At 51.6% G+C, this 26815-nt stretch overlaps 1 protein-coding gene across 4 annotated transcripts in view; it reads right to left on the bottom strand.

Annotated features, from left to right (window-relative positions):
• Nucleotides 1-26815, bottom strand: part of CYTH1 (cytohesin 1) — a 68598-nt gene that overhangs the window by 22427 nt on the left and 19356 nt on the right. The window contains exon 1 of one of the 4 annotated variants that reach the window (XM_032456704.1): nucleotides 15765-15924. The exons of 1 other annotated variant lie outside the window; for it this stretch is intronic. In XM_032456704.1, coding sequence (XP_032312595.1) covers nucleotides 15765-15792 — 28 coding nt within the window. In that variant the 5' untranslated portion in view covers nucleotides 15793-15924. Of the gene's footprint in view, nucleotides 1-6040; nucleotides 6334-15764; nucleotides 15925-26815 lie in introns of those variants that run through there. 2 more of the 4 variants (XM_014552569.2, XM_032456705.1) reach the window with 2 other exon arrangements.

Below are 26815 nucleotides of genomic sequence, written 5' to 3'. Positions count from 1 at the left end.
GAACCAAAGAAAGACAGACTTGGAAAAAGAAGCAAAACGAAACAGAAGCAGGAAGTCATTCTAACAAAGATGTTTTCTTCTCCTAGAGAAATGCTCATCGTAAAGTTCCAAAGCTGGAGGGTTAAAGACGACCCTGAAGCGTGATGAGCAGTGGAGAGGGACCCAGAGGGCCCACAAGGCGAGGGCGGGGCTGGAGTGAGGTGGGTTTGTGAGGCGGGGGAGGGGGCTTTCCAGGTCCCACACAAACCTGTTTTGACCCTACAGCTGATTCTCAGTCAAGCAGGAGGGCAAAGCAATCATTTCAGATCCAGGAGGACTCAGAAGGTTTCTCTGCCAAGCACCCCTTCCGGAGGAGGAAGACACGTTCACAGGGACGACGGACTGGACGCGGGAGCCTGAGGAGAGCACGCCTGCTCATGGGGCGGACAGGACCCGAGCAGAGCGCGAAGCCGCCGGGCCGCAGGGGGAACGCGGTCAGGACGCGTGGACAGAGCGCGAGTGGGAAGGAGCCGAGGTGTTTACCACGTCAGAGGGCAGCAGCCCGGCTCCTCTCGACAGAACGAGGCGGCTGGAAACGGCAAAGCAAAAGCTGGAGGGAATCGGGGCCCAGACTGAGCATGCCACTGGGGCCCGCTGCTGCCCTCGGTGGGAGGCAGGAGGCAGGAGGCAGGAAGAGCCTTGACCTTGGTGCTGGGAGCCGCTCCGGGAGGGAGTGGGGCAGAGCGCCACCTGGCTCCTGCGGTGGCGAGCACATTCCTGTCGCGGTGCCAGTGCCAGTGGGCAATTCTGGAGTCAACCTGCGCACACAGCACCAAAGCCACTCCAGGTTCCAGAATAGAAGCTGCATGTTAGCAACAGAGTGAGAGGTGATCGTGTTCAAGGGGAGGAAGAGCTGACAGCGGTGTGAGGGCGGGGTAAAGGGGGAGGCGCCCCTCCGCCTCCTCTTACACAGGGGGCGAGAGGCGGAGCGAAAGACCACAGACAAAACACACTTGTCAATGTCTGTGCAAGTTTCCAAGATGAAAATTAAATGAACCAACATTTGTGATAATCCATCAAAAATGAACAGGGAGAGGGCGAAGGAAGGGATGATGTAAGAGGAGGAGGTCAGGAGCAATCTCTGACTTTGATGAAATCACCAGCAGGACAAGAACATGAACACACACTTGGCAGCACCGATCAGAAGATCAAAACCCAGAAAAATCAATTATGAGTGGTGGCTTCTGGGGGGTGGGTCTGGGTACGGAAAGACATGGGGCGTACCAGCTCCTAAACACTTGCTTAAAAAACACAGCTCGGTACTACTGCATTTTTTAAAAGAAAAATAAAACTGTCAGCCTGTGGTCAGACAGAAGATGCTTCTAGCCAACGCGCAGTTAGAACCAGGAAGACATTTATTCACGCTGACTTTGAAGCAGTCTCCTGACATTAACCACACAATTTCTAAATCGCTTCTTCATTCCACACTTAGTTACCTTAAATTACAGCATTGGTTCCCTCTTGGTTCAAAAAATCATGTAAGAGCTAGAAAAAAAAAAGCAGATTTGGATCTCATTTTTCTAGTGAAGTTCTGCTCTGAGATGAGAAAAAAAGAAGTCCAACATTTTAACAAAGGCATTTTCCTCTGCTTAAACTCATCAGTGTGACACCAGATCTTCAGTTCAAGCCTTCATTCCCACACTGCCCAGGAGGGAAAAAAAAATTCCACATACAAAATGCTTGATTTCATTTAACAGCAGGAAAAACAAACCGGTGGCTGGAGAGCTGCAGGTGTGGGTGACACCTAGTCCCCGGGCTGGCATCTGGAGGACCCTGGAAAACCGCCGCCAGGACAGGAAAGGAACAGCTGGTCCTCGGCAACGACCACAGCCCCCTGCACCCTGAGATTCGAGGTTCGGGGGAAGCGGCACATGCCCCTGGGAAAGGCATCTATCTGCCCAGGTCCCGGCTTCCCCGTGTAGCCACGAGGGTTAAGCTGTAGAAGATCTGCAGATGGGCCAGATGGCCCATCAACAAACAACTCCTCCCTCCCCCGACTGCCACGTGCTACAGCCACGCTTCTGTGCCAGGAAGGCAGCTAAGCCCTCTTCCCTGAAAAGAATGGCAACTCAGGAGGCACGGAGCAGGGCACCCGGAGGCCTCGGGAATCCACGCCCGTAAAGGTTAACTTACAAGGTGTTGTGCTTACAGCGCGGGGACCAGCCCAGGAGTGGCCCCTCGCCATGCCCTCGCAGGGTTCCAATTTTGTGAAGGGGATTAAAGAGCCTCCAACCACAAGGGGCCATTGTGTTCAGCTGTGAATAGAAAAGCCACACAAGGGAAGCTGCTATTTATTTCTTTATTTAAATGCTGCTCTGCAGATTTTACCCGGCAGAAGCCAAGAAGCGGCAGAAGCCCAGAGCTGCGGCGGCTCCATCCAGCGCATACAAAGGAGGCTGTCTTAAAGGGACAGCGCCCTCCTTACAGGCGGGGGCGGGTGTATGAGCACAGGGCCCAGCTCCTTCCTCCCCAGCGGCCACAGGCAGGTGCCCAGAGACCTGCCATGAAGTTCAACTGCAAAGGCAGTTCTTCTGACGGCAGTTTCTGCTCAACAGGAATACAGGCAGTGGCAGCCAAGAGGCCAGCACTGTCTGTCCGACATCCCCGGGGCCAACAGAGATCCACGTGCTGGAGGACCCAGACGTAGCTCCCGGAGGGTCCTCCAGCTACACCAGGTCCCTCTGCCTAGCTTTAAAATATACCATTTGCCTTATTTTTTCCACCATAATTATCAACCATCATCCTTTTTATATATAGCCCCTGCATTTCAGTGGATAAGAAGGGTCCAAATTTAAACCAGCACAGCAGGGAAACACTTTAAAAAGTGAGGCCAAGAGCCCAGAAAGTCCTCAGTCCCCCTGATGTGTGGAGAAGGCAGACAGTCCAGTCCCCACACAGCCTAGGAGGGCGCCGGGGTGCAGACATGCTCCCAGCCCTCCAGAGCGTGCGCCAGGTGCTAAGCAAGGCCGAATCCTTTCCAAACTGGAGTTTATGAAACTGAAAACAGCCTCAGAAATGGCGTCTCCCACCCCCAGCCTGGAGCCACAGCAGCTGGGAAAGCAAAGCGCCGGGCTTCCCTGCACCCTCTCCAGAAACTGCTCCCGGCTCCGGAGGGAACAAGAGCCATTGACAAACAGCTCTTCGGTTCAAGAGCTTAAATCTGGGAAGCTGCCCGCGGACGAAAGGCGGTGTGTCCACCGCCTCCAAAGACAAAGATCAAAGGGCCTGCGAACAGAACTCCCCGTGTGGCGAGTGCTGGTCACACCACCAGGTCACACCACACTCAGTCTGTGCAGGTCCTCCCAGTCAGGTCACTCGCTCTGCCCCATTGCCCCACCGCCACGGGGCTAAGTCTTCTGGCCACCCAGGAGATCCCAGTGCCTTCCAACAGGAAAAAACTCAAAAGACTAGGAAGAACCCAAGCTTTGGAGACATACAAATGCTCAGTAAACTTTCACAAAACTCTCGATTCTGTGCTGCCCTTAGAAATACTTGAAGTCAGATCTTTACGACGGATAAGAAAACAACTGAAGTTCACATGGTCTTTAGGTAAAAGGCCACACAGAGATACGTGAAACAGAGAGCTGCAATGACCAAGGGGCTTCGGTGACAGCCTTACACTTAGAAACAGACCTCAAGACCAGAGGGCACACGAGGACGTGGCAAAGGGGTGTGACTGAACCCTGCTGACACACATACGGCCAACAGCGTGCTGACTGGACCACCTCACACCTTTGCAGACAGTCTGCCCACTCTGGGAAACAATCCCTTTTCCCTCCTGCTAAGTCAAAACCACAGCAATCCTTTGTAAACTGTAATACCATGTTATTCTGCCTCGAAAAGGAAGGAAATTCTGACACATGCTACAGCATGGAGGAACCTTAAAGACATTACGCTAAGTGAAATAAGCCAATCACAAAAGGACCAATGCTGCAGGATTCCACTTACATGAGAGAAGCCAAATTTGCAGAGACAGAAAAAGGAATGGTAGGTGTCTGGGGCTGGGGGGAGGGGGGTCCGAGTTCAATGGGGACAGAGTTCAGAGTTTCAGTTTTGCAAGACAAAAAAAGTTCTGGAGATGGATGGTGGTGATGGCTGCACAACACTGTGAATGTACTTAATGCTACTGTAACGAACTATGCACTTAAAATGGTAAATTTTGTGTTATATATTTTACCATAATTAATAATAAGTTAAACAAAGGAAAATTAACTAGCAGTACCTTGACTTCCTGGTTTCTCCTTACCTCAGTCCTTTTCCCAAGAAGCTACGATCTGACTTCCGTGTGAAGCACTATAAAGGAAGTGTCTCACCACCAATCTACAGGCTAAGTGATTTTAAAAGAATCTGGACACAGGAACAGGGCAAAAAAGAATTAAACTGGCACGTGGCCTAACTGCCGCTGAACGCAGGTGAGAGGTGCCTTCTAGCAAACTGCCAAGATGAATATTTACTCTTCTAGCTTTAATTATTTCCACACAAAAGCCATCCTGCCTCCCCTCTAGAAGTAAGTGTATTTAAACGCTTTATTACCATATTCTGCTTCTTTAAGGAAAACTTTGTTCCCACCTCAGTCCTAGAGACCAACCTCTCACCTAACCACTTACCTAACAGCTCAGGCCTCTCACTAACTGAGACGAGACAGTGCCCAGGATGGAGCAGGCGTGGGGGGTACATCTGCGTGGGTTGTCACCGCCTAGTTGTTCTGTGACCTGGGAACCCACCTCCTCTCCCTGCCCTGGTTTCCTGAGGCATCAAATGGGCATGTGATGGTCCCTGTCCTTCCCAATCAGAAGATGTGTATTAAACAGCTCCATAAACTGTCTTATGAAAGTAAGGTATTTTATCATCTGATCTTACATAGGGAAGGGGGATCAACACATTTTACCTAAGGAATCCTAGAACTCAAAGACTTAGTTTGCATAACGTTATGATTCAGCCAGCTAACCAAAGGGAAAGGTGGTCAAATTTCAAGGCAGTAAAAGAAATGAAGTCATGAAATTTTATCCTAAAAGTTTAGTTTAGAAAAATAAAGTTAGCATCTGCTTTCAATAAAAGCTGAAAACTAGAAAACAATCGTTTTAAGAACCCCAACCTTTCCCTAAACCTCGCCGTGACAGCATCTGGCACCGCTGGAACCTTGCAGCAGTTTCCTTCCCAGCACTCGTACTTCCAACCTCTGTCTCCAGCGCTGTGTTCGAAAGGATCTTAGGAGCTGAAGGCAGAGCTGGAACCAGCTCAAGAAGGAGAACCATTTTCTACCTCTGGCTCCTTAATTCACGGCCGAGCCCTCCACTCTGAGAGAGCCTGGGGAGTCCCTGCCCAGACAAACCCCAACATCTGTCCCCCCCTAAGTGGAGCACTGCGCGCCCCACACAGCTGCAATCATGACAACCGCACAGCTGCGCCACCACGCCCCTTTCTTCCAAAACAGAGGCTGGGGCGGGGAAGGGGGAAGAAGGTATTTGTACGCTGGCCCTTTGTAAAACCCTGAAGATTTCTGCAGACCAAAACACTCTCCTTCAGTCTGATGGCTGGGACAGATCCCCGGCATCAAAATAAATGTGGGACTCCAGCCCCTCCTCCACGTGTATTGTTGGAAAGATGGGTGCCCATACCCAGAAAGGTTCCCAAGTTCTTAATGAGCCAAATAAAAATTCCTGGGGTGGGATCTCCCTGGACTTGGCCCTCTGCTTTCTGCTGCCCTTTTTCTAATCTCACTGAAGCAGGACCACAGAAACTGGTTATTAGCTTGTTCGTCAATCTCAGGCCTAGAAGAAACCACATTGAAGCCTTAAACATCTATTTGAAGGAGCTACTGGAAGAATCCTAGGAGGAGAGAGCAGAAGGCGAAACCACAAGACAGACGTGCAGAGAGAGACCCAGCCGCTGCACACCCCGAGCTGCTGCCGGCTTCTGGGTGGGAGAGGCAGGCAGGGAGCAGAAAAAGGGGGGTCCGCAGCTACATGAAGCTCGCCCGCGCCGCCCACCGGCCTCTTACCCAGCACGAGTCCCCTCTCCGGCCGCCCCAGGATCCTGGCAGCCCCGGGGCAGCACCGTCAAAGTCGGGGCAGGTGGCGGCTCCCCGCTTCAGAGGCCATGGTGGACCCACGCCGCGACCCCCCGGCCCCAGGCCCCCGGCCGCCCCCACAGCTGCAGGCGGAGGGAGGGACGCAGCGCGCACAGCATGGGTGCCAGCACCGGCCAGCAGAGGAGGCAGCGGCCGCAGGAAACAAAAGCTGAGCAGACCCCCGGGTGGAGAGGGAGCCGATCCTGGTCCCAGTCCCAGTGGGCACGGGCTGGCGTGGACGGAGATGGCCGCGCGCGGAGCTGTCGCCCAGCTGACACCGGGAGCGTGTGCTGCGCGTCCAGCAGGCTGATTTCCATGAATGCGATCAGCCCGCCCCCCACCACCCCCACTCAGGCCTGGGGGAGGGGAGGCTGCCGCCAGGGGGGAGGGGAGGCGCCGCCGCACGCGGCTGCACCGGCTCTTCTCCCCCTCAGAAGCAAACAGCTGATGGAGGCTTCACTGGGAGGGCGTTAACCCTTACTGAAGGTGCCCTCTCCTTCCTATCAATGCACGGCAGGGCGGGATCCAGAGAGCAGGCTACTCCGTCACCCCTCAGCACCCGGCCGCCTCCCTCTGCTCGACCCCTCGCTGGCAGGCAGTGCTGCTGACCACACTGTCCAACACGATCCCCCCGCTTCCTGTCCTCTGGGGCCCCGGGCCCCGTCTCCTCATGGATGCTCCAGCCTTTTTACCAAAAAGGGCCTGCATCCCCTGTGGGTCTCTGCATATCAGCAATGGGTGTTCCTCACCAGAGGCTGCAACACCGCCTTCCAGTACATTCTGTTAGCGTGAGTTTAGCAGGAGGGTCCTGGGACAGCACTGTGAGCTGCTGGTGACCAGAAACATCGCTGCAGCCTGAAAGGAGTGGCTCTCGATCCCCAGAGGTGTGAGGGTAACCACAGGCACCAGCAGACACACAGACTCAGGACCTCAGTCCCCAGGACACAGGTTCCACAGGCGTGAACCCAGAACCCAGGAGCGCCGGGGGCTGCTGCCCGCAGACAGCTTTGGGAAGCACCGCCTCTGACCAATAAGGGAACTTAAGACAAGTGCCAAATCAGCAAGGAGAAAAATAGAAAATAAATCACTAACTAGATGAGGGTCTCGATCTCGGCACTGCTGCCACCTGGGGAGCGCTCTGTGTGGAGGGCGCCTGTGCCTGTGCCTCACAGCATGTTTAGCTGTGACCCCAGCCTCCACCTACTGGCCGCCAGTGACACCCCCGATCCCCACAGCACGCTCCAAATGTCTCCAGACGCTGCCAAATCCCCTGCAGGGCAGAAGGGCCCTGCTTCAGAACCACTGCTCCAGATATGCAACAAAATGAGGCAAGAACTAGAAACACCCCAACCTCCCCTGCCTTCCAGGCTTCTGTCCTTAGGAAACTGCTGACAGGAGCCCCCCCACCCTGCCACATTAATGTGGGTCCCACACTCTGAGGCTTCCTCATCACCATGACAGGGTCACCAGACCCAACCAAACACTGGGGCTCTGCAGCCTAGCCTGTCTTTACAGAAACAGCCACAGTTTTATTTTTGTGTCAAAATGGCAGTTCTCATCAAAAAGAATCACACTGGATTATGAAAAACATGCCCTAAAATTATTTATGAAACCTTTGCTTTAAGCTGCACAAGGAGGCAAGTTTTCAACAAACATGTGGACTGAGAGCCCCTCTCGGATGCTCTGTCTGGCGAGGTTCCACCCTCCCAGTTCCGCCAGAGCTCCTCATCTCCACGTGTCTTCGCTTCCCTCTTGCTGCTCAGCGGCTCATCCTCGCCAGCCATCAGGAGCCACCTCTTACAGGGAGAACTCCGGATTTCTGTGGCCACGCAAATTAACCATCACCTAAAGACCTTCTTCATCCACGCTGTCCCCTCTGAATGTGTCTGTATCATGCAGCTGTGCTCTGTCCTGTTCCCAGGGGTTTACCTGCCCAGGAGGCTAAGCTCCTGCTTTCCAGTAACACACTGTAAATCTCCCAACATCTGCACTGTCCTCCGGGCTATGTCCCCCTTTCTGGGGTAACATCCAAACATGCACATACACTCCAGGGACTTACAGGTCCCACCAGGCAGATCCTGACCTATCCTTTCCGCTACAAGTCGCAGCCGCGGCTCACCTTTAACTCGCCAGCTACTACTGAGCAACAGGGGAGCCACTGCCAAGCTGGATCTGCAGCCTGTGAGCCTGGGCCTCAACGTGAATCCGAGCTGGACCGGCCGGCAGCAGAGCCGGCACAGCAGTCCACTCTCGGCACAAACAGTATGATCCAAGGAAGCGAGGAGACAAGAAGTGAGGGGAAAAGCCCCCAACAGGAAGTCTGCAGTGTGGCCTGCCTCACATCTAAAGAAGGTGGATCTAAGACAAACGGCCCCACGATCAAGTTTATGAAATCACATCAATGGTCGGAGAGACTCCGCACGGGCAAGCAGGTCTCTGGAAATCTACCAACAGAGAAAATGAAAGCTTTAAAACCTACTTTCTCAGGCTCATTCAACAATCTTGGGGGGAAAAAGGTTGTCACCCATAAACCAGGCACCCTGTTAGTCACTGTAGAAGACACAAAGATGTAAGACATGGTTTTGGCCCCCAAAGAGCTGGCATGTTGCTGTTCCTTTTAAAGATAGAAGGATAGGCAGGAAGTAAGTGCCAAATGAACACTGGCGACAGTGCCGGGGGTCAGAGACAGCGAAGGCCAGGGCGTCCCGAGAGCTGAGGCTGGAGCGGGAGGGCGAGGGCTCTCGAGGCCGCAGACGGGAGACGGGGGAACAAATTGGAAATGCCCGGAAAAGCTGCACGAATCGGACATGAAGACGTGGATGCCGCTCTGCAGCTGAGAGGGAGGCGAGGCAGAGACGGCGTGGAGAGGGACGGGAGGGGCGCCGGACGGGCTGAGGGAGCGGTGACGGGAACACGGGGTGCTCTCTCCAGGGCAGAGGCAACCACCAGTAGCTCAGAGCTTCCGCCACCACCCCCACCGAGCCATGCGCCTCTGCCCTTGGAACCAGCCCCCCCCCCCCCCAACGCCGGGCCCTGCGACACTTGCTGGTCCCACAGACGGCTTCCAAGCGGAAGCAGATCAGTGCCTCGGTTCACCTGCAGATCACACCTGCTGGCCGTCCGGGCAAAGGCTCGGCATTCCGCACCTCCCCTGCTCTGTGTCACGTGAAACCAAGGCCTGGCATTCCAACCCTTCTACTCCATCCTTCTGCTTTAAGATGCTGAGTTATTCTTCAGTAAAAGCTAGGAACATAAATGTTTCTTCAAAGAAGCCAAGACCGGCTTCTGCCCCAGCTCTGAGAAGGGGCTGAAGCTCTCGAGAGGGTAGCAGTTCCCACCCTAACCTCAGAGTAGAAAAAGCCAGGTCCCAGGACCAGACAAAACCCTGTCAGAGCTGCCCTGGGCCCAGAGAAGGTCTGCTGGGGGTGGGGAGGGGCCGGGGGGCCTGGCGACAGGGACCCAGGGCCAGGGGCCCACACACAGCCAGCAAGGCTGGGGAGGCCCAGGTTCCGGCCCCCCAGACGAGGCCTGGGCCCGGTGCCGGCACGGGGGCTTCACCCTGCCAGAGATTAGTCTGTGAGAGACATCAATCATTTGAAACAGCAGTAGAGAAGGAAAACAGCAGGAAAGAAACTCAAGAAACACCAAAATTCTGAGCTCATAGCAGCACTATCTGCAACAGTCAAGACATGGAAACAACCTGAATGTCCATCTACAGGTGACAGGATAAAGCAGTTGTGGTGCACGCACGCACGCATGCGCACACACACACATACACACACACACACAGGAACACTACTTAGCCATAGAAAAGAATGAAATAATGCCATTTGCAGCAACATGAGCGATTTATCATACTAAGTGAAGTCAATCAGAGAAAGACAAATACCATCCATGTATCACTTGTATGTGGAATCTAAACAATGATACAAATGAACAAATGAAACAGAAACAGACTCACAGAGATAGAAAAGAAACAAACCAAAAAGAAAATGGTACAGGGAGCGATAAACTGTAAGTTTGGGATTAATGTATATACACCACTATATATAAAATACATAAACAACAAGGACCTACTGTAGAGCACAGAGAACTATATTCAGTATCCTGTAATAACCTATAATGGAAGAGACTCTGAAAAAGAATTTACACGTATAACTGAGTCACTTTGCTGTGCACCTGAAACTAATACATTGTATGTCAACTATACTTCAACTTAAAAAAAAATATTGAATCACAGAGTCATAAAATTCAAGCCATAAAATCTCATAAAGAAAAGATTAAAAAATATAAAGAAAAAAGGATTATTTGGTCAATAGTGTTGGGGCAATTAGCCAATTAGAGGGGAAAGAAACTAAGCTGAATGTACCTTTTTTACATCAGAATAAATTCTGGCCAAATCAAAGATTTTAACGTACCACAAAAACTCTAGAATAGAGCGTGGAATAACATGGCCGCCATCTTAGAGCATCTACTCAGTTTGCTACATTAACATGAAAGCTTCAGCAAATGGAAAATTGAGTTCTATGAGCTAAAGGCAAACCACTTGGACAACAAACGTGCAAACTTACGACGGGTTGACTTCTTTTCACCGAGACGGCCAGCACAGGACGCAAGGCCAGCTCCCTGCAGCGCAGCGCAAGCAGCACCCCGCTCCAACCGCCTGGCAGACGCCAGGGCGCCTGCGACCCGGCCCTGACGAGAGGGGCGCGGGCCTGCCGGGGCGGTGCAAACGGCGCGACCTCTCTGCAGTACCTTTTGATTCAGCAGTTCCGTTCAATGATTCGCCCACTGGATGAACTCCCCAAATTGCACAAATGGAAAGCTACTCACACGCGATTTGGTCACAAAAAGGACAAGCTGATGTGTAGACACCAGCACAGAAAGATCTCCAGGCTCGGGGCCAGGGGCAGGCACCCCTGCTGGCAAATGCACAGGTCTGGAAGGACTCCCTGGACACTGTCACCAGGGCCCCCTCAGAGACGAGGAGTGCGGAAGGGAGCAGGCCAGACGGTGACGCTTCATTCTCTCCCGTTCTGTATGTTTGGGGCCACAACTAAGGTAACATTTTATGTTGGGATTTCTATTCAGAGAAAATATGGAAATTTCACCAACACTCACCCCAAAACGTTTGCTCAGACGGGTGCCTAAGTATTCCTTTTGTGGAAGGAACACGCCTGAGTCCTGTCATAACACCCGGGAGGCCCCTGCGGGTGCCATGCCATCACGCAGTGGTTTTCTACGCACGATGCCACCTGATTTCCAGGAATCAGAATCCTCACTCTTAACAGAAAAGATGAAGTAGAAGAGACCTAAGACGCCACAAAGAGAGAAGGTGCAGAACCAGCCACTGGCGTGGAAAAGAAACACCTGCATTTTTCTAGGTCAGAAGGTAATCATTGGTGATTTCTCCACAGAGTAAGGAAGAACCAACAAAAGTCAAGGAATGATCTTCACAGCGAGGGGGGGCAGGCTGCGTCCTGACCACGAGCAGAGCCGAGGGCCACAGCCCTGACTTTTCTGTCCTCGTTTTCCCTGTAGAGTCGCCTGTGTCCAGACAAGGCCATCAGCAGGGACTCGGGAGCAGGACACGTGGGGTGATGAGAGCGGCGCATCTCAGCAGCCTGACATCCACTCCCGGCCGAGTCCCACATGCCCCGGGCTGCAGCGGTGGCTGTCACTCCACAGCCACACAAGCCTGCAGCCCTCGGCATCCAGGGACTGTCCTGGTGGCAAGATGAACCCCCATGAGTTCCCTGCAGGCAGAAGCCCTCCACGAAGTAAACAGAAGACAGCAGAGGTTACCAGACTTCCCTGAAAGGGGAGCCTCCACTGGGCTGCACCGAACAGGAGGAGGAGCGGAGACAAGGATAGTAAGTTCAGCATGGCCACCTCTGCAGGGTGGTCAAAATGCAAGAGAAAAGCAAGAAACAGATACTGCAAGAATCTTCCAGAAGGTCTAGCCCTCCACTTCCAACATAACCAGCAGCAAACCATCCACGGGTTCCGCCAGCCCCACCACATACATACTTCGGCGAACCTTCCAGAGCCACAGTGGGTCCTGGCGCCTCCTGTCCAGATCTACAGCACCTGCCAGATCCTGGCATCAGCCGATCGCCCCGCGGGCTGGCAAGGGCTCTGGGGGGCCCATACCTGTGTCCTGCCAAGACCCACACACCTGCCCCTCCTTTCCACCTGCTGCCCCCCACCCCACTGCCCCCCAGATGCTAAGCCCGGCCCACCAGCAGTCAGCCCTGTGCTTCACATTGCGTGACAAAGAGGACCCGGGCAGCTGCAGAAAGCCTCAGACAACTGATAAAGTCCGCTTTTTTCAGAGCAGAAGCCAAGGTCGTTTCTGTTCACCTTCTTCATGGAGAAGAGCTAGCAGTTCCGACCCTCTGTTCAACGCCACGGACACTCGCCTCTGGCGTGCTCCACAGAGACCAGAGAGTCCCCTTCTGTGCAGTCACAGCAGACGGTGATGTGGGTCTGCTGTGAGGTGCGCTCTGCACAATGCCAGGCGCTCTTGCTTAAAAATAAAGAGGTAACCATTTTTGATTTTGCAGAACACAAACTCAACCCATAAGGAAGCAAGGGAGTGAGAAATATCTATGGGGTGTTCACTTGTAGTACCTTAGCTTTTCCTTTTAATACTTGCCTGGACCTAAGCTACCTGCCGCCAGAAGGCTGGCACGATTACAAGGAATGCATCAAGAGAATGGGACGGGGGAAAGTTAACATCAGAGAGAGTATTTAGATGCAACCTGAAAGTCCAGCATCCTGGTGGAGGGCACTCTACTTCCTTCTGCTCTACTCACATAATGTCCTATAAATGGTACAATTTTGTACTCCCATAGTATCTGCAGCTTAAAATCTTTTTTCATTTCCATTTTATTTGAACTTAACAACAAAGCCCAACTGTGAACTTTGCATATGTCCTGACAATGAACACTGTTACCTCCAGTTTGATGAGGTAAGGCTCCCTGAGTATAAATAACCTACAAGCAGACGGAGCCCAGTTCACACTCACTGGCTGGGTCCTCAGTCCTCACTCCTCTCACTGGGATAATCAAGTTCACGTCAGCTCAGTGTCTACTGCGCATCCACACAGCCCAGCCTGGGCCAGAGCTGGGATTTAAATAGCTCCAGCCCCGCCCTGCACAGAACAGAAAGGCCTGCAGGGCAGGCGTGCGCGCGGCCCAGGCGACCACAGCGGTCACGTCCCCCAGGACTCAGAGGACGCCTGGGGACACTAAGAGGCTTCAGAGAGGTCAAGCCTCTGAGCCAGGACTTGAAGGACGAGCGGAGAAGCCGAGACCAGGGTGGAGGCACACCCCAAGCCAGGTGAGGAGGCCAGGGAGTGGCTGGGTCCCTGGGGACAATGAGCCACCTCCGGTCAGGGCCCAGGGCACCCAGCAGAGAGCCGAGCCCAAGCTGGGGAGGGCCTCCTGTCCCACACACCCTGGAGCTTGGATTCTGACCCCACGAGAAGGTGCAAAGGCAAATCAAGGGGAACCAGACATTAACAATGTGAGATTAAGTATCTAAAAACCCAGCCTACGGCAGCTAAGAAAACAGTGCCCAACTCAGCACACTCGTCAGTCCTCACCGACGCGGACCCGCGCGACGCCACTGGCCGGGCCTCACCGACGCGGACCCGCGCGAAGACACTGGCCAGGCCTCACTGACGTGGACCCGCGCGACGGCACTGGCCGGGCCTCACCGATGCGGACCGTGTGACTGGAGTGGAAATCAACCAGCATATGTACCAGGTAAGGACAGAGGCCAAAGCAACCCCCGTAAGCTAAGGATTTCAGCCTGGAGGTCTGTACAGCAGGTAGGACCCGATGTCTGTAGGGACATTTTTAACTCATCACCCTGTTGGGCGACTCTCTGCATAGTGATGTGGTCACCGCAGCTCTGTGCCATGCTGACGATGGACCCTCCGTCCCCAGGATGCTGGGGGCCCACCCGGGAAGGCTCATCGGCTCTCTCGTTTCCACATCCTCCTGACACCATTTCTGCATCTCATCCCAGTATGAGGGGCATCAATTTTAGCCACCCAGCCCTCCCTAACATCCCAAGTAGACAAGACGCTACCAGGAGGCCTGAGGGAAATGGAGAACCGCCCAGTCGTGAAGGCTACTTTCTCAAAGCAAAGTTGCCCACTAATTCTGCCTCCAGAGCCTGACCTCTAAAAGCCTCCGCCCACCCCGAATCAAGAGCACATGCACCGAGCAGTTTATGCCGAGTGTTGGAGCCTTCAGGATGGCTAGAGGTGGACCACACAGGACCCCTCGATGCTGTTCAACAGCACCACCCTGGCGGGTCTGAAGCCAGGCTCCCCAGAGGGGGCAGCAGCAGGCGAGAGGGAAGAAACGGCTCGGTGACCAGCAGCCACTGCCTGCCCAGGCCTAGCGGGCACACGCCTCCTGTCCCAGCATCTCAGTGACTGGCCTCCACTCTCACCAGCGCCCCCTTCTGAACTAGAGACCTTGCCCACTGCAGACTCACCTTTCAGATGCCAAACCTCCCACACGGGCAGGTCAGCCCTGACCTAGAATTGCCTCTCACTGTCCTCCCCTCCTCACATGCAAAAATGTCACTACAACAACCGTGTGTCCCCTCTCCCAGGCTTTCACACATGGTGTAGCTTTCCCATCACCCGCTGGATACGGTCCAAGATACTCTGTCTGACTTTGAGGTGAAACTTGAAAGTCTGCTTTACAGAGAACCAGATAAGGAAAAGTATAAAAAGAACCCCCAACATTAAGTATAACTTTCAAAAAATCCACTTCGAAAAACAGCCTGATGTTTCTTTCTGAGTTATTCGTTTCATTTATCACCAGCTGCAGACCAGTACACATTTGCTTTTTGCCTTACGGTGTTAAAACACCACCATCCGGTGAAGGCATCGCAATAAAGCACACACATCCACACGCAAAACTCCTGACCTCAGAACGTCTGAAAGCCCTGACCTGGTGAGCTTTAAGCCAGTTCTTCTGCAAAAGCTCTTGGGATTTATAATCCACAAAATTTGTCATCCTCTATTCACAGCATCACTGTTGACGGTGTGGGTGTGGCGGAGGCGGAGGAAGTCCTACAGACCCTTCGAGGCGGCAGTCTTCCCCCGACACCGACACCAAGGAGGAAGATCAAGTAACTACGGACACTCCCTTTGTTACACTTTTACTTCATAGAAACGGCTGTTACTTAACCTGAACCTCACTGGTGCTTTCAACCCGGCCTCCGGCGTCTTTCCTTTTCAGTGTCACACTCACTCTGGGTACACCCGCACCTCCCAGAGCTTCTGAGACTGTTGCTCAGGTTCAGGAAGTGCAGACTCGCCAAGTGGGAGGGCGCGTGACACCAAGAAGCGCCCAGGGAGGGTCTTCAAAGAGAAGTAAAGAGCGCGCGTGGGGGTGGAGGGACGTCCTTGGTTTAAAAACACAGAGTTACACACACACACACACACACACAGGCAAGCGCCTGAGCTTCGAAACCTCTAAAGCACTCTCCAGCCTTTCTCCTGAAAGCAGTAAGATAAAAACCAGAGTCCGGTTGGTACCCCTGCCCAAGAGGCACACGATTTCACACACTGATCAAGAGATACTCACGACCCACCCCACACCCCCAGGCCAGGACTGGGACTCACCATCCTCCTCTTCGGTTTTAAGGACCATCTTTTCTGTCACAGAAGGCTGCTGGGTTTTGCTCTTCAAAGGAGAACTCAGAGCAAAGACGCCCTAGGAGGCAGGGCAGGGTGCGGTGGGAATGCCTGTGGGCCTTCCCGTCGCCAGGACAGCTCAGCGCTGCTTCCTGGACAGGGAAATCGCTGGCCGCACTCTGGACCAATCAGCCTCCAGCCACAGAAGCGTCACTCCCAGTTTGCTGCCACCACCCAGTTCCTGAAGTCAAGCTCCAGTCCTGGAGGTTAGCCACCTCCTCCCTGGAAGCAGTCTGAGGCTGGAGTCTGAGGAATCATGGTCTTTCCCAGATTTGATCAAAGCAACAGACAGAGCTGGTGTTTCTTTCTTCACTCTAAGTGATTCTTAGAATGGAATCACTTAAACCCCTGGCTGGCTCACAACGAGGTAACAGGGTATTTCCCAAGAGCGTGACTAAGAGATCGTAATCATTACAGACCTTACAAGGTCACAGGATGAAAGCAGGAGACAGATTTTAGAGACCAAAAAAAAGAAAAAGAAAAAGAGAAACCCAAGGGCATCACATCACTCCCAATGTAAGTTTAATTTCGCCCTCATTCTGTGTTCTACTGTATTACACCAAACTGCTCTTTGCTGCATACTCATAACTATGACATTCCTGACACATGTTCACTGTTGAAATCAGGCTGCAGTGGTGACGTTTCGAAAAGCTCAGTTGTACCACCGAGGGACACGCACTGCTGACACTTCAGTGTGTGTTCTTCATATTCATACAGACCTTTGTTGTATGTGTTATATTCCAACTTTTTCTCCCTCTTCCCTTACGTATAATATTTAACTCTCTATATATACACATCTCTTTATAGCTCTGTACCTCATGTATCTGTCATATATAGAACATACAATAACCACGGATATTATACAACGTAAGAGATAAATATACCTTGAGAGAAGGATAAATGTATCTCAAGAGTTAAGTATATTGATGGTCCCCAACTTAATGATTTTTCAACTTTATGATGGTGCAAAGCGATTTGCATTGGGTAGAAACCGTACTTTGAATTTTGATCTTTTCCCGCTAGCGGTGCGCAGTGCCGTCCTGTCCTGCGACGCTGGGCCCAGCAGCGAGTGCAGCTCCCAGGCAGCCCGCGACCGCAGCGGGGACGACCCAGGGCCCAGACGGCCGCTCTGCTTTTCACCTTAGTGCAGTGTTCCACCCGTCACATGCGACGGCCAGCGCTTCACTCTGAGGCACCCTTTGTGCTGGACGAGTCTGCCCAACCGCAGGCTGTCTTAGTGTTCCGAGCACATTCAAGGCAGGCGACGCTAAGCTATGATGTTCAGTAGGTTAGGTGTTAGCGCATTTTTGACTTTTAGGTATTTTTAACTTATGATGAGTTTATCAGGATGTATGCAACCCTGCAGTAAGTCAAGGAAGATACGTACATAGAGACAAGTGTGTGTGTGTGTGTATATATATATATATAGAGAGAGAGAGAGAGAGAAGTCTATAAACACATGTATGTGTATCTAAAGAGAAAGAGAGTGAAACAAAACTTGAATATTTTACATGCTGTTTTATAACTAGCTATGTCCACTCACAACACTCTTCCATGACTGTAAGTGGACACCTATCATGTTTCTTACCGTTGACATGGACGTAACACTTAACCGCTCTCCTACTGTAAGACTTCTACAGTTTCCAACTTGTCCGCCAGCCTCGATGCCTGTGCACACATTCTGACACGTCTTTCGTTATTTCCCCAGCAAAAATTCTTAGGAGAATTGTTAGGTCTAAACCTCATGGGAGGGACGAAGGGTGCCATAACTCAGTCACTTACACTTAACAAGTGACAAGGTGAGTGTGACCTCAGCGCAGCTCTGACACGAGGTCCCCGAGCCCCATGGCCCTGACCCGGCTGACCCCGAGGGGAAACCCAGCATTCGGCAGGGCCTCTGGTGCCTCTCACCAGCCGCACCACTGGGCCCCGAGCCCCGCTCCTCTGACGGTCCCGGCTGTAAATGCCAACTCCAGCCACAGGTCTGCCAGAAGCTGAGCCCCCATCCTGGGGCAGGTCCTCGCCTCGGGACAGAAACACGCACGTCAAGGTGGGTCACCGGAACACCACCTCCGGGCACACACTTGGGTGGCACAGGTACCTGGAGGGCAGCGCCCCATCCGCCTGTCCTGCCTAATGATAAATAAATACATACGCATATGTTTCAAACATCTGCTGTGCTTTGTAGAGGCAACTAATAAAAACCCAACTTTTCACCTTTCAGTGCCAAAAGTCAGAATCTCAGCCGTGCCTTGCCTCTTCCATCTTCAGTCCACAGTGAACCCCTGGAAGTTCCACACGGCTCCACTTCAAACCCTAAATTTATCCCTAAACCAGCACCTCCACCTTCAGGTGTCAGGGCTGATCTCTGACGCTGACCCTGTCACCTGTGCTTCCTACTCACTGTCACATGGTAGGAGTCTCTCCAGGACAGGCCCCAGAGGCACCTGAACTCGCAATCTCCCCAGACACTGCCCTGAGACCACAGAGCCAGCTCCGCCAGCCCCTGGGTGAGAGGTGGCGTCCTGCTGTGGTTCACAGGTGCACTGACTGCTGACCGCCGTGGGAGCTGATGCTCTTTTCGTAAGTTTGAGGACTTTCCTCTTTGGGAACTGCCTGTTCACATCCTTCGCCCATTTCCCCAATGGCCATCTTTCCCTATTGATTTGCAGATTACCAATCCTTTGCATGAAGTGTTGCACACATCCCCACAATCTGTCACTGGTTTTCAACCTCTCTCGTGCTACCTTTGTCTTAGAGAAGCATTTAAGCATTACAATCCAGCCTACAATCCTGTCCTTCCTTCTTCCCACTCCACGTTCCCTGAGCACACTGGTGGGTACTGGACACACATCTGAGAGCTGCAGCGCCCGCCTGCCCAGCATTTATGCTCTGCTGGAGCCAGGAGGGCAGGGAAACAAGAAGTGTTGATGACAGACGCCACGTGGGGTCAGGGAGGCCAGCGTAGCGGGGGCCGAGAGGCAAGGCCGGAGGGGGTGAGAAGGGCGGGAAGGGCTGCCGAGGGCCTGGAGGCCAGAAGGGCTGAGGTGTCCACTGTGGGTGAGACGGGAGGCCGCTGCCAGGATCTGCAGCAAGGTGGAGGGACCGATTCCTTTGTAACGAAGCCACTCCAGAGCGTGGGGAAGGACAGGCCATAGGGCAGGCAGGCTGGGCGGAGGCCAAGCAGAGGCGAGGAGGTTGTGACAATCATCCGGGGAGGAGATGGCGGTGGCTTAAGCAGGAAGTGGTGAAATGCACGCTGTTACTCGTAAGGCAAAGCCCAGGGCGCACTGATGGATTCCACGTGCGGTGTGGAAGAAGTCAAGGGTGACCATGAGCACTCTGACCCGGACAAGCAGGAGCACGGAGCTGCCACTTCCCAAGTGGCGACAGGATCCATCCACACCACAGCCTCCCGGCCTCCACTGCATCTGTCCACCCCTGGCCTCGTGCCTCTCGGCACTGCGCCGCCAACACCGCTGCACTCCCGCTGTCCTGCCCTGCTCTCATTCTCAAAAGAGGGGCTCTGACTGGCTCACACAGCAGCGCCGCGGGCCAGCCTCCAGGACAGGTTTCTGCCTGGCTCCGTCCATCAGCTGCTGGTAGAAGAGCTGCCACATAGGCCTTAAAAGTGCGAGCGCGGCGGGCACCGCGGCCCAACGCCACGTCGCCTGCTGCATGGCCACAGCCCCAAAGCCAGTGCAACAAGTAACACTGCGTTAAAAAAGGGAAGGAATGAATGAGAGGCATGTCTTTAACTCCTTAAAATAGAAATTTAACTAGTGAAGCGTCAGACTCTATGTTTGACTCACTCATAAGGAAAGTGACCACATAACCCGTGCTCCATGTTGGGACATCTCTGAGACTGAAAGTGGGCGCTGTTCACAATCACACGGGCCAGCGGTGTAACGGGCTCGTCCGGGCAGAGGGAGACTAACCATCACCCGGCTCGTCGGGCACACCCTCAGGGCTGATCCCAGACAGAGTGGCAGGTCAGAGTGCAGCCGCTCAAAGGGAAGCTGTGCAGAAGCTGAGAGCGCACTTTGAAACAACGAGACAAACAGCGGCGCGTCAAGGAACAGAACAGGCCGCTAGGCCTGAGGGCCGGGTCTGAGTCCCGGGGAGACCAAGGACCAGCCCAGGTCCTGTAGGAAGCGTGAACCCAACAAATGGAAGAAAAACTTTAGAGCTCTTCATAGCGGAAACCACACATAAGGGCACTTGGATGCAGGTGTTTGGACTCAAGACGTTTTATATTTTCAATTAATAAAATACTTTAAATAGCCCTAATCCTTTACCCCACCTCCATCTCATCTGGCGACAAACAGATGAGAATGTTGCAAAGACACAACGGTTTAAAATGACCCCAGAAGAGGGGGGAGGGTATAGCTCAGGGGTACAGCACACGCTTAGCGTGTATGAGGTCCTCCTTGGACCCGCGCCTGGGCCTCTGCAGGCTCCCCTCTCTCCACCCTGCCTGGTTTGTTTCAATCCTCAGCACCTCCATTAAAAAAATAATAATAATAAATAAATCTAAAAAAAAGAGCCCAGAAGAAAATTTCCATGAAGATTCATGTAATGTTTGGGGAAAGTCTTTTTCTCAGCACAACCCCCAGGTTGGTCACCACCCTGCGGAGACAGAGATGCACCAGAGCGAGGTCCGGAGAGTGAGGAGGGGGATGGCCTGTACAAGTGCGGGTGGGGTTTGGGGAAGCCAGCATGAAATGACACAGCACTGGGGCCAGCGGGAGGGGGTGGCCGATGGGACCCCCCACTACTTGCTGGGAAGAAACACCTCCACCTGCTCTCCCCCGGCCCCAGCCGTCTTCCGGACAAATCCAGCGGGGCCAGGGGGCCCGGGAGAGAAGTGGAGTGCAGTTGTTGGGGCACGACGCCAACCACAAGGCCCCCAGGAGCCAGCCCTCGACGTCTGGGCCTCTGCTGGCGACATCTGCGCTCCGTCTTCACTGGGCCTCCAGACCCTCCTGCTCGGACCTGCACCCAGGCCTCTGCAGGCTCCCCTCTCTCCACCCTGCCTGGTTTGTTTTTCTAAGAAAATTAACACTCAAACATCATGTAAAAAGCAAATAGCACCTAAGGCTCAGGACAGAAAACCACAGTTTCCTGCCCAACTCCACCACCTTCGAATCTCGCTCACAGACGTGGTCTCCCCTCCACTCCTCTCGCTCCAGTCCCCAACTCCAGACGGCCGCTGCCTGCCGGGGAAGACCAGGGCTCAGCCTTTCCCCTACATGCGCACACTGGGGAATTACACTGGGGAATTACCCAGGCGTTTTTGGTTAAATTGGTGTTTAGTAGTCCCATAAACTCTGCTCACCACTTAGCTGGATGATGTACTGTGATTAAAATGACCACAGAATGGCATCCAGTGTCCTTCACTTCTGTTTGCTCTCTGTCTGTCACTGATGAGTCGCCAAAGTCTCTCCCAAGCCTTGAGACCACAGATGTGGTCAGACACGCCGGGCCAGCCTTGCTACAGGAGGTGGAGAACTGGTGGTCTTCACTGCCCGCCATGAACACTCCCGACCCACCCTCCAGTTTCTAGCCTCACCCCACCTCTCCACTCTCAGAGGCCCGTGGTGCCTGGAAGCCTTTCTGGGATTTGGAGATAAATCATTTTGCTTCCTGATGGCCACCCCCCTGTGCAGCTTAGATCTTTCCTGACAAGCTGCCAACAGGAGAGGGGCTGGGGGTGTGCCATCATGTGCATGTCCTAAAACCCCCGGAACTGAATCTGTCAGCTGGGGTGGAAAGTGACAAAGACGTCAACCCTCCGCAGAGATCCACAGAATGCCTGGAAATATACTGCAAAACTCTCTTGAAGGTTACTTCTACTTGGGTTACCTGAAAAACATGGAAATGTGCTGTTTTTCTTCACAGACATAAATAGCATCAAATCAATACTGCACAAAAAAAAAAAAAAAAAAAAGACCCGAGGACAAGGGAAGCCCCCTATGTGTGCTGCACAGGGTTCACTGAGGGGCTCCTGGACACCTGCCAGAGCGCACTCGGAGAGGCAGAACTTTCAAGCAGTTTTATCAAAAGCCAAAATCAATTAGATACAGAAAAAAAGACCCAAACCATACCTTTTACCCTTTGTTTATGTACACAATTTGAATTTCAATTTTTTCCAAGAGTCATTAACTTTTGCAAGAAAAAAATGAGAAAGGTGCAATTCTTCACAAAGTCTGACCTTTTTTCTACGTGAAGAAAATCCATTATCCATACCAAAAAATGCCATACAACTGAAAAAAAATGTATGAGTCTCTGTGCATTTCTCTCCCGGGGGGCGGGGGGAGGTCAACACATTCACCAGGTGCTCAGAGAGGCCCCTTGTGCTGAAGAGTCTGCACCCGGACTCAGCCCTCTAAGAGCAGGTGAGGCGAGCACCATCCCCAGAACCCCAGGTAATGACGACCCGCTTCCTCGGGGGCTGGAATGGCGCCCCCCACAGGACAGGCATCATCACACTGGAAGCGTGTCCTGTACGCCTTAGAAAATACGTGTTTGACACACTCATGATGCTAAACAGAAACACCTTCCTCCACAAAGACAGAGAAGCAACAGGATGATTCACAAATGAGAAAGAAGAAAAAAACTGATGTTGAAATAAACATTATTGAACAACACCAGAAAGCAGTCAATACAGTTTTAAATGCCGTTTAAAATAAAGTCAAAAACACTGGATGTAGTAAATTCAACCTGTGCTGACCTCTGCTGGCCACATGAAGAGACTGTTAAAAGGCTTACAATTAGCCGTTTTCTGCAAATAAATTACCTTTCGAATGTACATAGGAGAAAACAAGAAACGCATGTTCCGCCTCGTGTATAGGCCATGCTCTGGTGACAGTCACCTGTACTCATCCTCTGAAAGGGTTCTGTTAATATGAAAATGGGTTTCCCCTTTGTCCACACACTGACTAATTTATGGCAATGGGTGATAGCCAGTGGGAGCTTGTTACAGGCAGACACAGACAGCAAACACCACGCACAATACATAATAAATTAACCAGCACTCCAGAAAGTGGCACATGCTGTGGGGGGAAGGACCCCAGGAGCGCGGGTGGGGAGGGGGCTTTTTCTAGCAGTAACCATGTGGTCACAACAGGCTCCCGGAGATGAAACCTGAAGCTCAGGGCTCCCCGCCCGTCCCCAAAGCATAGAGACCCCACACAGGCTTCCTTCCCTCCGATCTGCGGGGCGCGAAGTGCATGTGCGCCCTCTCTGCACCCCCTACTTGCTCGCTCTCACGAAGAGGACTGACCACGTTGACGGGCACCATCCGTGAGACTGCGTTACCAAGGCCATCCCCCCACGAAGACACCCAAGCTCCGAGACAGAGCGACGGTGGGGCTGAACCTGCCTCTTCCTGTGTCCTCGTAGGAGAAAGTCTCAAAACCTGAAAACCCGAGAGTCCCTTACTTTCAACCTAAAAGAGCCTAATACACTGAGAATACCTGTTCTCCCGTCTTCTAGCTGGTGTTCACACACATCAATCATTTTTTGTCTGTTTTTCACGTACAGAATGACAAAGGGAATCTAGACTTTTTCTGAAAAGAAGGTCAGTTGTCATCACCATTTACCGAAAAGCACATCCTTTCCCCGCAGATCCAACATGTCACCATGATCAGCACGCAGCAGTGACTAAAAGCGCAGGCCCAGGAGTCAACTGCTGGGGTTTGAGTCCTGGCTTCCCTGCGCACCAGCTAGCGCAATTCAAGCTGCTTACTCTTTCCAAGTCTTTCCGTTTTTTTCATCCAGGAAACAGAGAACATTTTCCTACTTCCTCGGGTTGTTATAAAAGTGCTTAAAACAACGCAGACGCCTAGTAAACACTTAATACCCGTTACCTATCATTATCAATTAAATCTGCACGCAAATGTTGGTACGTGCAGCCAGTGCTGTCCAAAAAAACCGTGGAAGCCAAATACATAAAATGTTCTAGTAGTCACGTTAAACAACTACAAGATACATGGTAAACATAACTTTAATATTTTATTTAACCCACTATATCTAAAACATTATCATTTCAACGTATAATCAATATAATAAATAATTAAAATATTTTGCATTTTTTTCGTACTAGGGCTTCAAAATCCAGTGTGTGTTTTACACGTAGAACGTACTTCAAGTACGCAGGACCGGCTGCCATTCAAGACGGCGCAGGGCTGGACCAGTCCACTGACCAGTTCCTGCAACCACAGCACACGTGTACCTGGAAGCAAAGCGCTAAAAGAACCCAACAGCCAGCCACGACTGAGAAAACTCTCTTGGCAAATAGAATCAGAAGGAATCTTGTTTTAACATGATAAAGGGTATTTATGACTTATAGTAAGCTTATGCTTTTTGGGGAAACGGTGAAAGCTTTTCCTTTAAGATGGGGAGAAAATGACGGCCATCCACTCTCAGCAGCTACACTGGTGCTGCACCGGGGGCTTCCAGGTCCAGTCTTTCTCTACCAGGGAGCCCCAGGAGAACCCGGCCCCGAGGCTCTAGCCAACGCAACGGGGCAAGAAAAAGGGCACAAACATTGCAAGGAGGAAAAAAATGAAGCAATTATATCATAGGTGGTTTGACTGTCCACATAGAAAAGGCTAAAAAAAAAAAACAAAACCCAAAGGTAAATGTTAGAATCATTCACAGAGGTTAACAAGGCTGCTGGTTACAAAGTCAACACTAAAAGCTCACGTGTACATCGGCACCAACAGTAATCAATTACCTGGTCATACATCAATCAACAACGTGCAAGAGCTTATTGGGAAGAGGTTCTAAACTTACACTGGAAGCCTTTGAAGAGGACCTAAATACACGGAGAGAGAAAGTGCACCCAGGACCCAGCACACTGAAGATGTCAGCTTTCCCAGGGGACGTGCAGGTTCAAGGCCACGCAAATCACAACGCCAGTCGGTTTTACTTGTCTGCTTTGAGGGTTATAAGAGGTGTGATTCTGGCATGGGACAGACCAACACAACACAATATAGAGCCCACAGAAGTTCCCGATGGATAAAAACACTTGACACACGACAGAGCTGGAAAAAACCACAGACTGATTTTTCCATAAATGCCCATGGGGAGACACCTTCCACGTGAATACCAGGAAACATGAATGTGACGGTCACAGTGGCATTTGTAGCACTAGCCCCAAACTGGAAACCACCTAAATGTCCATGGAAAGTGAAACATTTTTTTTAATTGTGGCATACTCAAATGACGAAATACCACACACTTGTAAAAATGACCAAACTACGGCTACAAGAAACAACATGGATAAATCTCACGGACTAATGGTAGGCAAATAAAATTCCTTCGAACTCAGAAGGAAATTGTACTGGAAGAATTTCATACCAAATCCAAAAAGTGTTACGGACAGACAAAGACATTTTCTAACGTGCAGACACAGAGCACAGGCCTTCCATGTATCCCTTCCTAGGAAACTTCTAGAGATGTGCTTCCACAAACATAAAGTAAGCCAAAATCAGGAAAGACACAGACGAGGAAAAGGTGATCCGACAGAGAGGTAATTCCGAAAATGACTCTGGCGGGAGATGGATGCAAAGGCCACGCACAGGCCTAAGAGCAACTAACCTACATCCGAGCAGGAAAAGGACAGGCTGCGTGCGGGGGCATGGCTGACGGAGGGTTCAAGCAGACAGAAAACACTCTGGATAGGCTGGGGCAGAGCTGCAGTATTGCAGAGAGCAAGTGATCACTCCAAAGAAAAGCAGGCAAAGGGAAAGCCGAGGCAATTAACAGCTCCAGGGAAAACAAAGAGTTGTACCAGGAAGACAGCAATGATTACAGAGCACTGCGGGGCTCGGCAGTGTCGTGGTCAAGAGAAGGTCCACGGCACATGTCTGAAGCCGGCAATCAAGAAGCAAGGAAAGACCACTTTAAATGTGGAGACAAATCATGTGACAAACAGCTAAACAAATTCAACATGGCTGGCCCTAAGAAAAACACCTCAAGGTGGGCAGGGAACTGTGATTTTCATTACATCCGTTTCAGTTCTAGAACATACTCTTCTTTTCTCCAACATGGCAAATGTCTGTATTTGTTATTTAAAAGACTTATTTATATATTAGATAAACCGTTAAATGGGGGGGGGGGCTGAAATCAATGCAGTGCTTCCAAACATAAAAGGTGAAATGGAATTAGTGTTGGTTACATTGAAGTTTCCACTATTTATGTGAAGATTTAACAATATTTGAAAAATTACTTTAACCTAAATAGGGTATCGACATGCTGAATTTCCTTAAGGTAGAAGTTTTTTACATTGAGCTATAATTTACAAACCATAGAATTCACTCTTTTAAAGTATACAATTCAGTGGTTTTTAGTATATTCACAAAGTTATGGAACTTATCACTCCTAACTCGAGAATGTTTTTATCATCCCCAAAAGAAAATCCCACACCCATGAGCAGTCACTCGCTGTCCCCCACCTTTACCCACCACGTCCTGGGCAACCACTGACCCACTTCCTCTCCCTACGGATTTGCCCACGTGCAATGTGTAGCCTTTTGCATTGTACATCTTTCCTTCAGCAGAATGTTTTTGGGGTTCAGTCACATTGTAGGAAGCATGTGCCAGCATTTCCAACCTTTTCAGGGTCACATAATATTCTATTGTAGGGCTGTATTTCATTTTATTATCATCAGTTGATAGACATTTGGCTATTATGAATAATGCTGTTATATACCTGCATGTAAATTTTGATGTGGTGTATTCTTGCAGAAAAATGTGTTACAGCTCAGTTGTGATGGCAACCTGCATCCAGGCAAGAGACCAAGCAGCACTCAGAGAGTTGGAAAACTCAGGTTTATCACACCAGCAGGCCCAGAAGAGTTAACACTCCAAGCTCTGGAACCCATCCGTAGGTTTACACAGGCCTTTACAGGCTGCCAGTTTACACTTTGCAACATCTTATGCAAATAAAGTATAACAAAAGTTGACCAACTA

The sequence above is a fragment of the Camelus ferus genome, chromosome 16 (genome assembly GCF_009834535.1).
Source record: "Camelus ferus isolate YT-003-E chromosome 16, BCGSAC_Cfer_1.0, whole genome shotgun sequence".
NCBI classification, from domain to species: Eukaryota; Metazoa; Chordata; class Mammalia; order Artiodactyla; family Camelidae; genus Camelus; species Camelus ferus.
The sequence above is the reverse complement of the archived record's forward strand: the minus strand, read 5'-3'. Positions and strand labels throughout refer to the sequence as shown.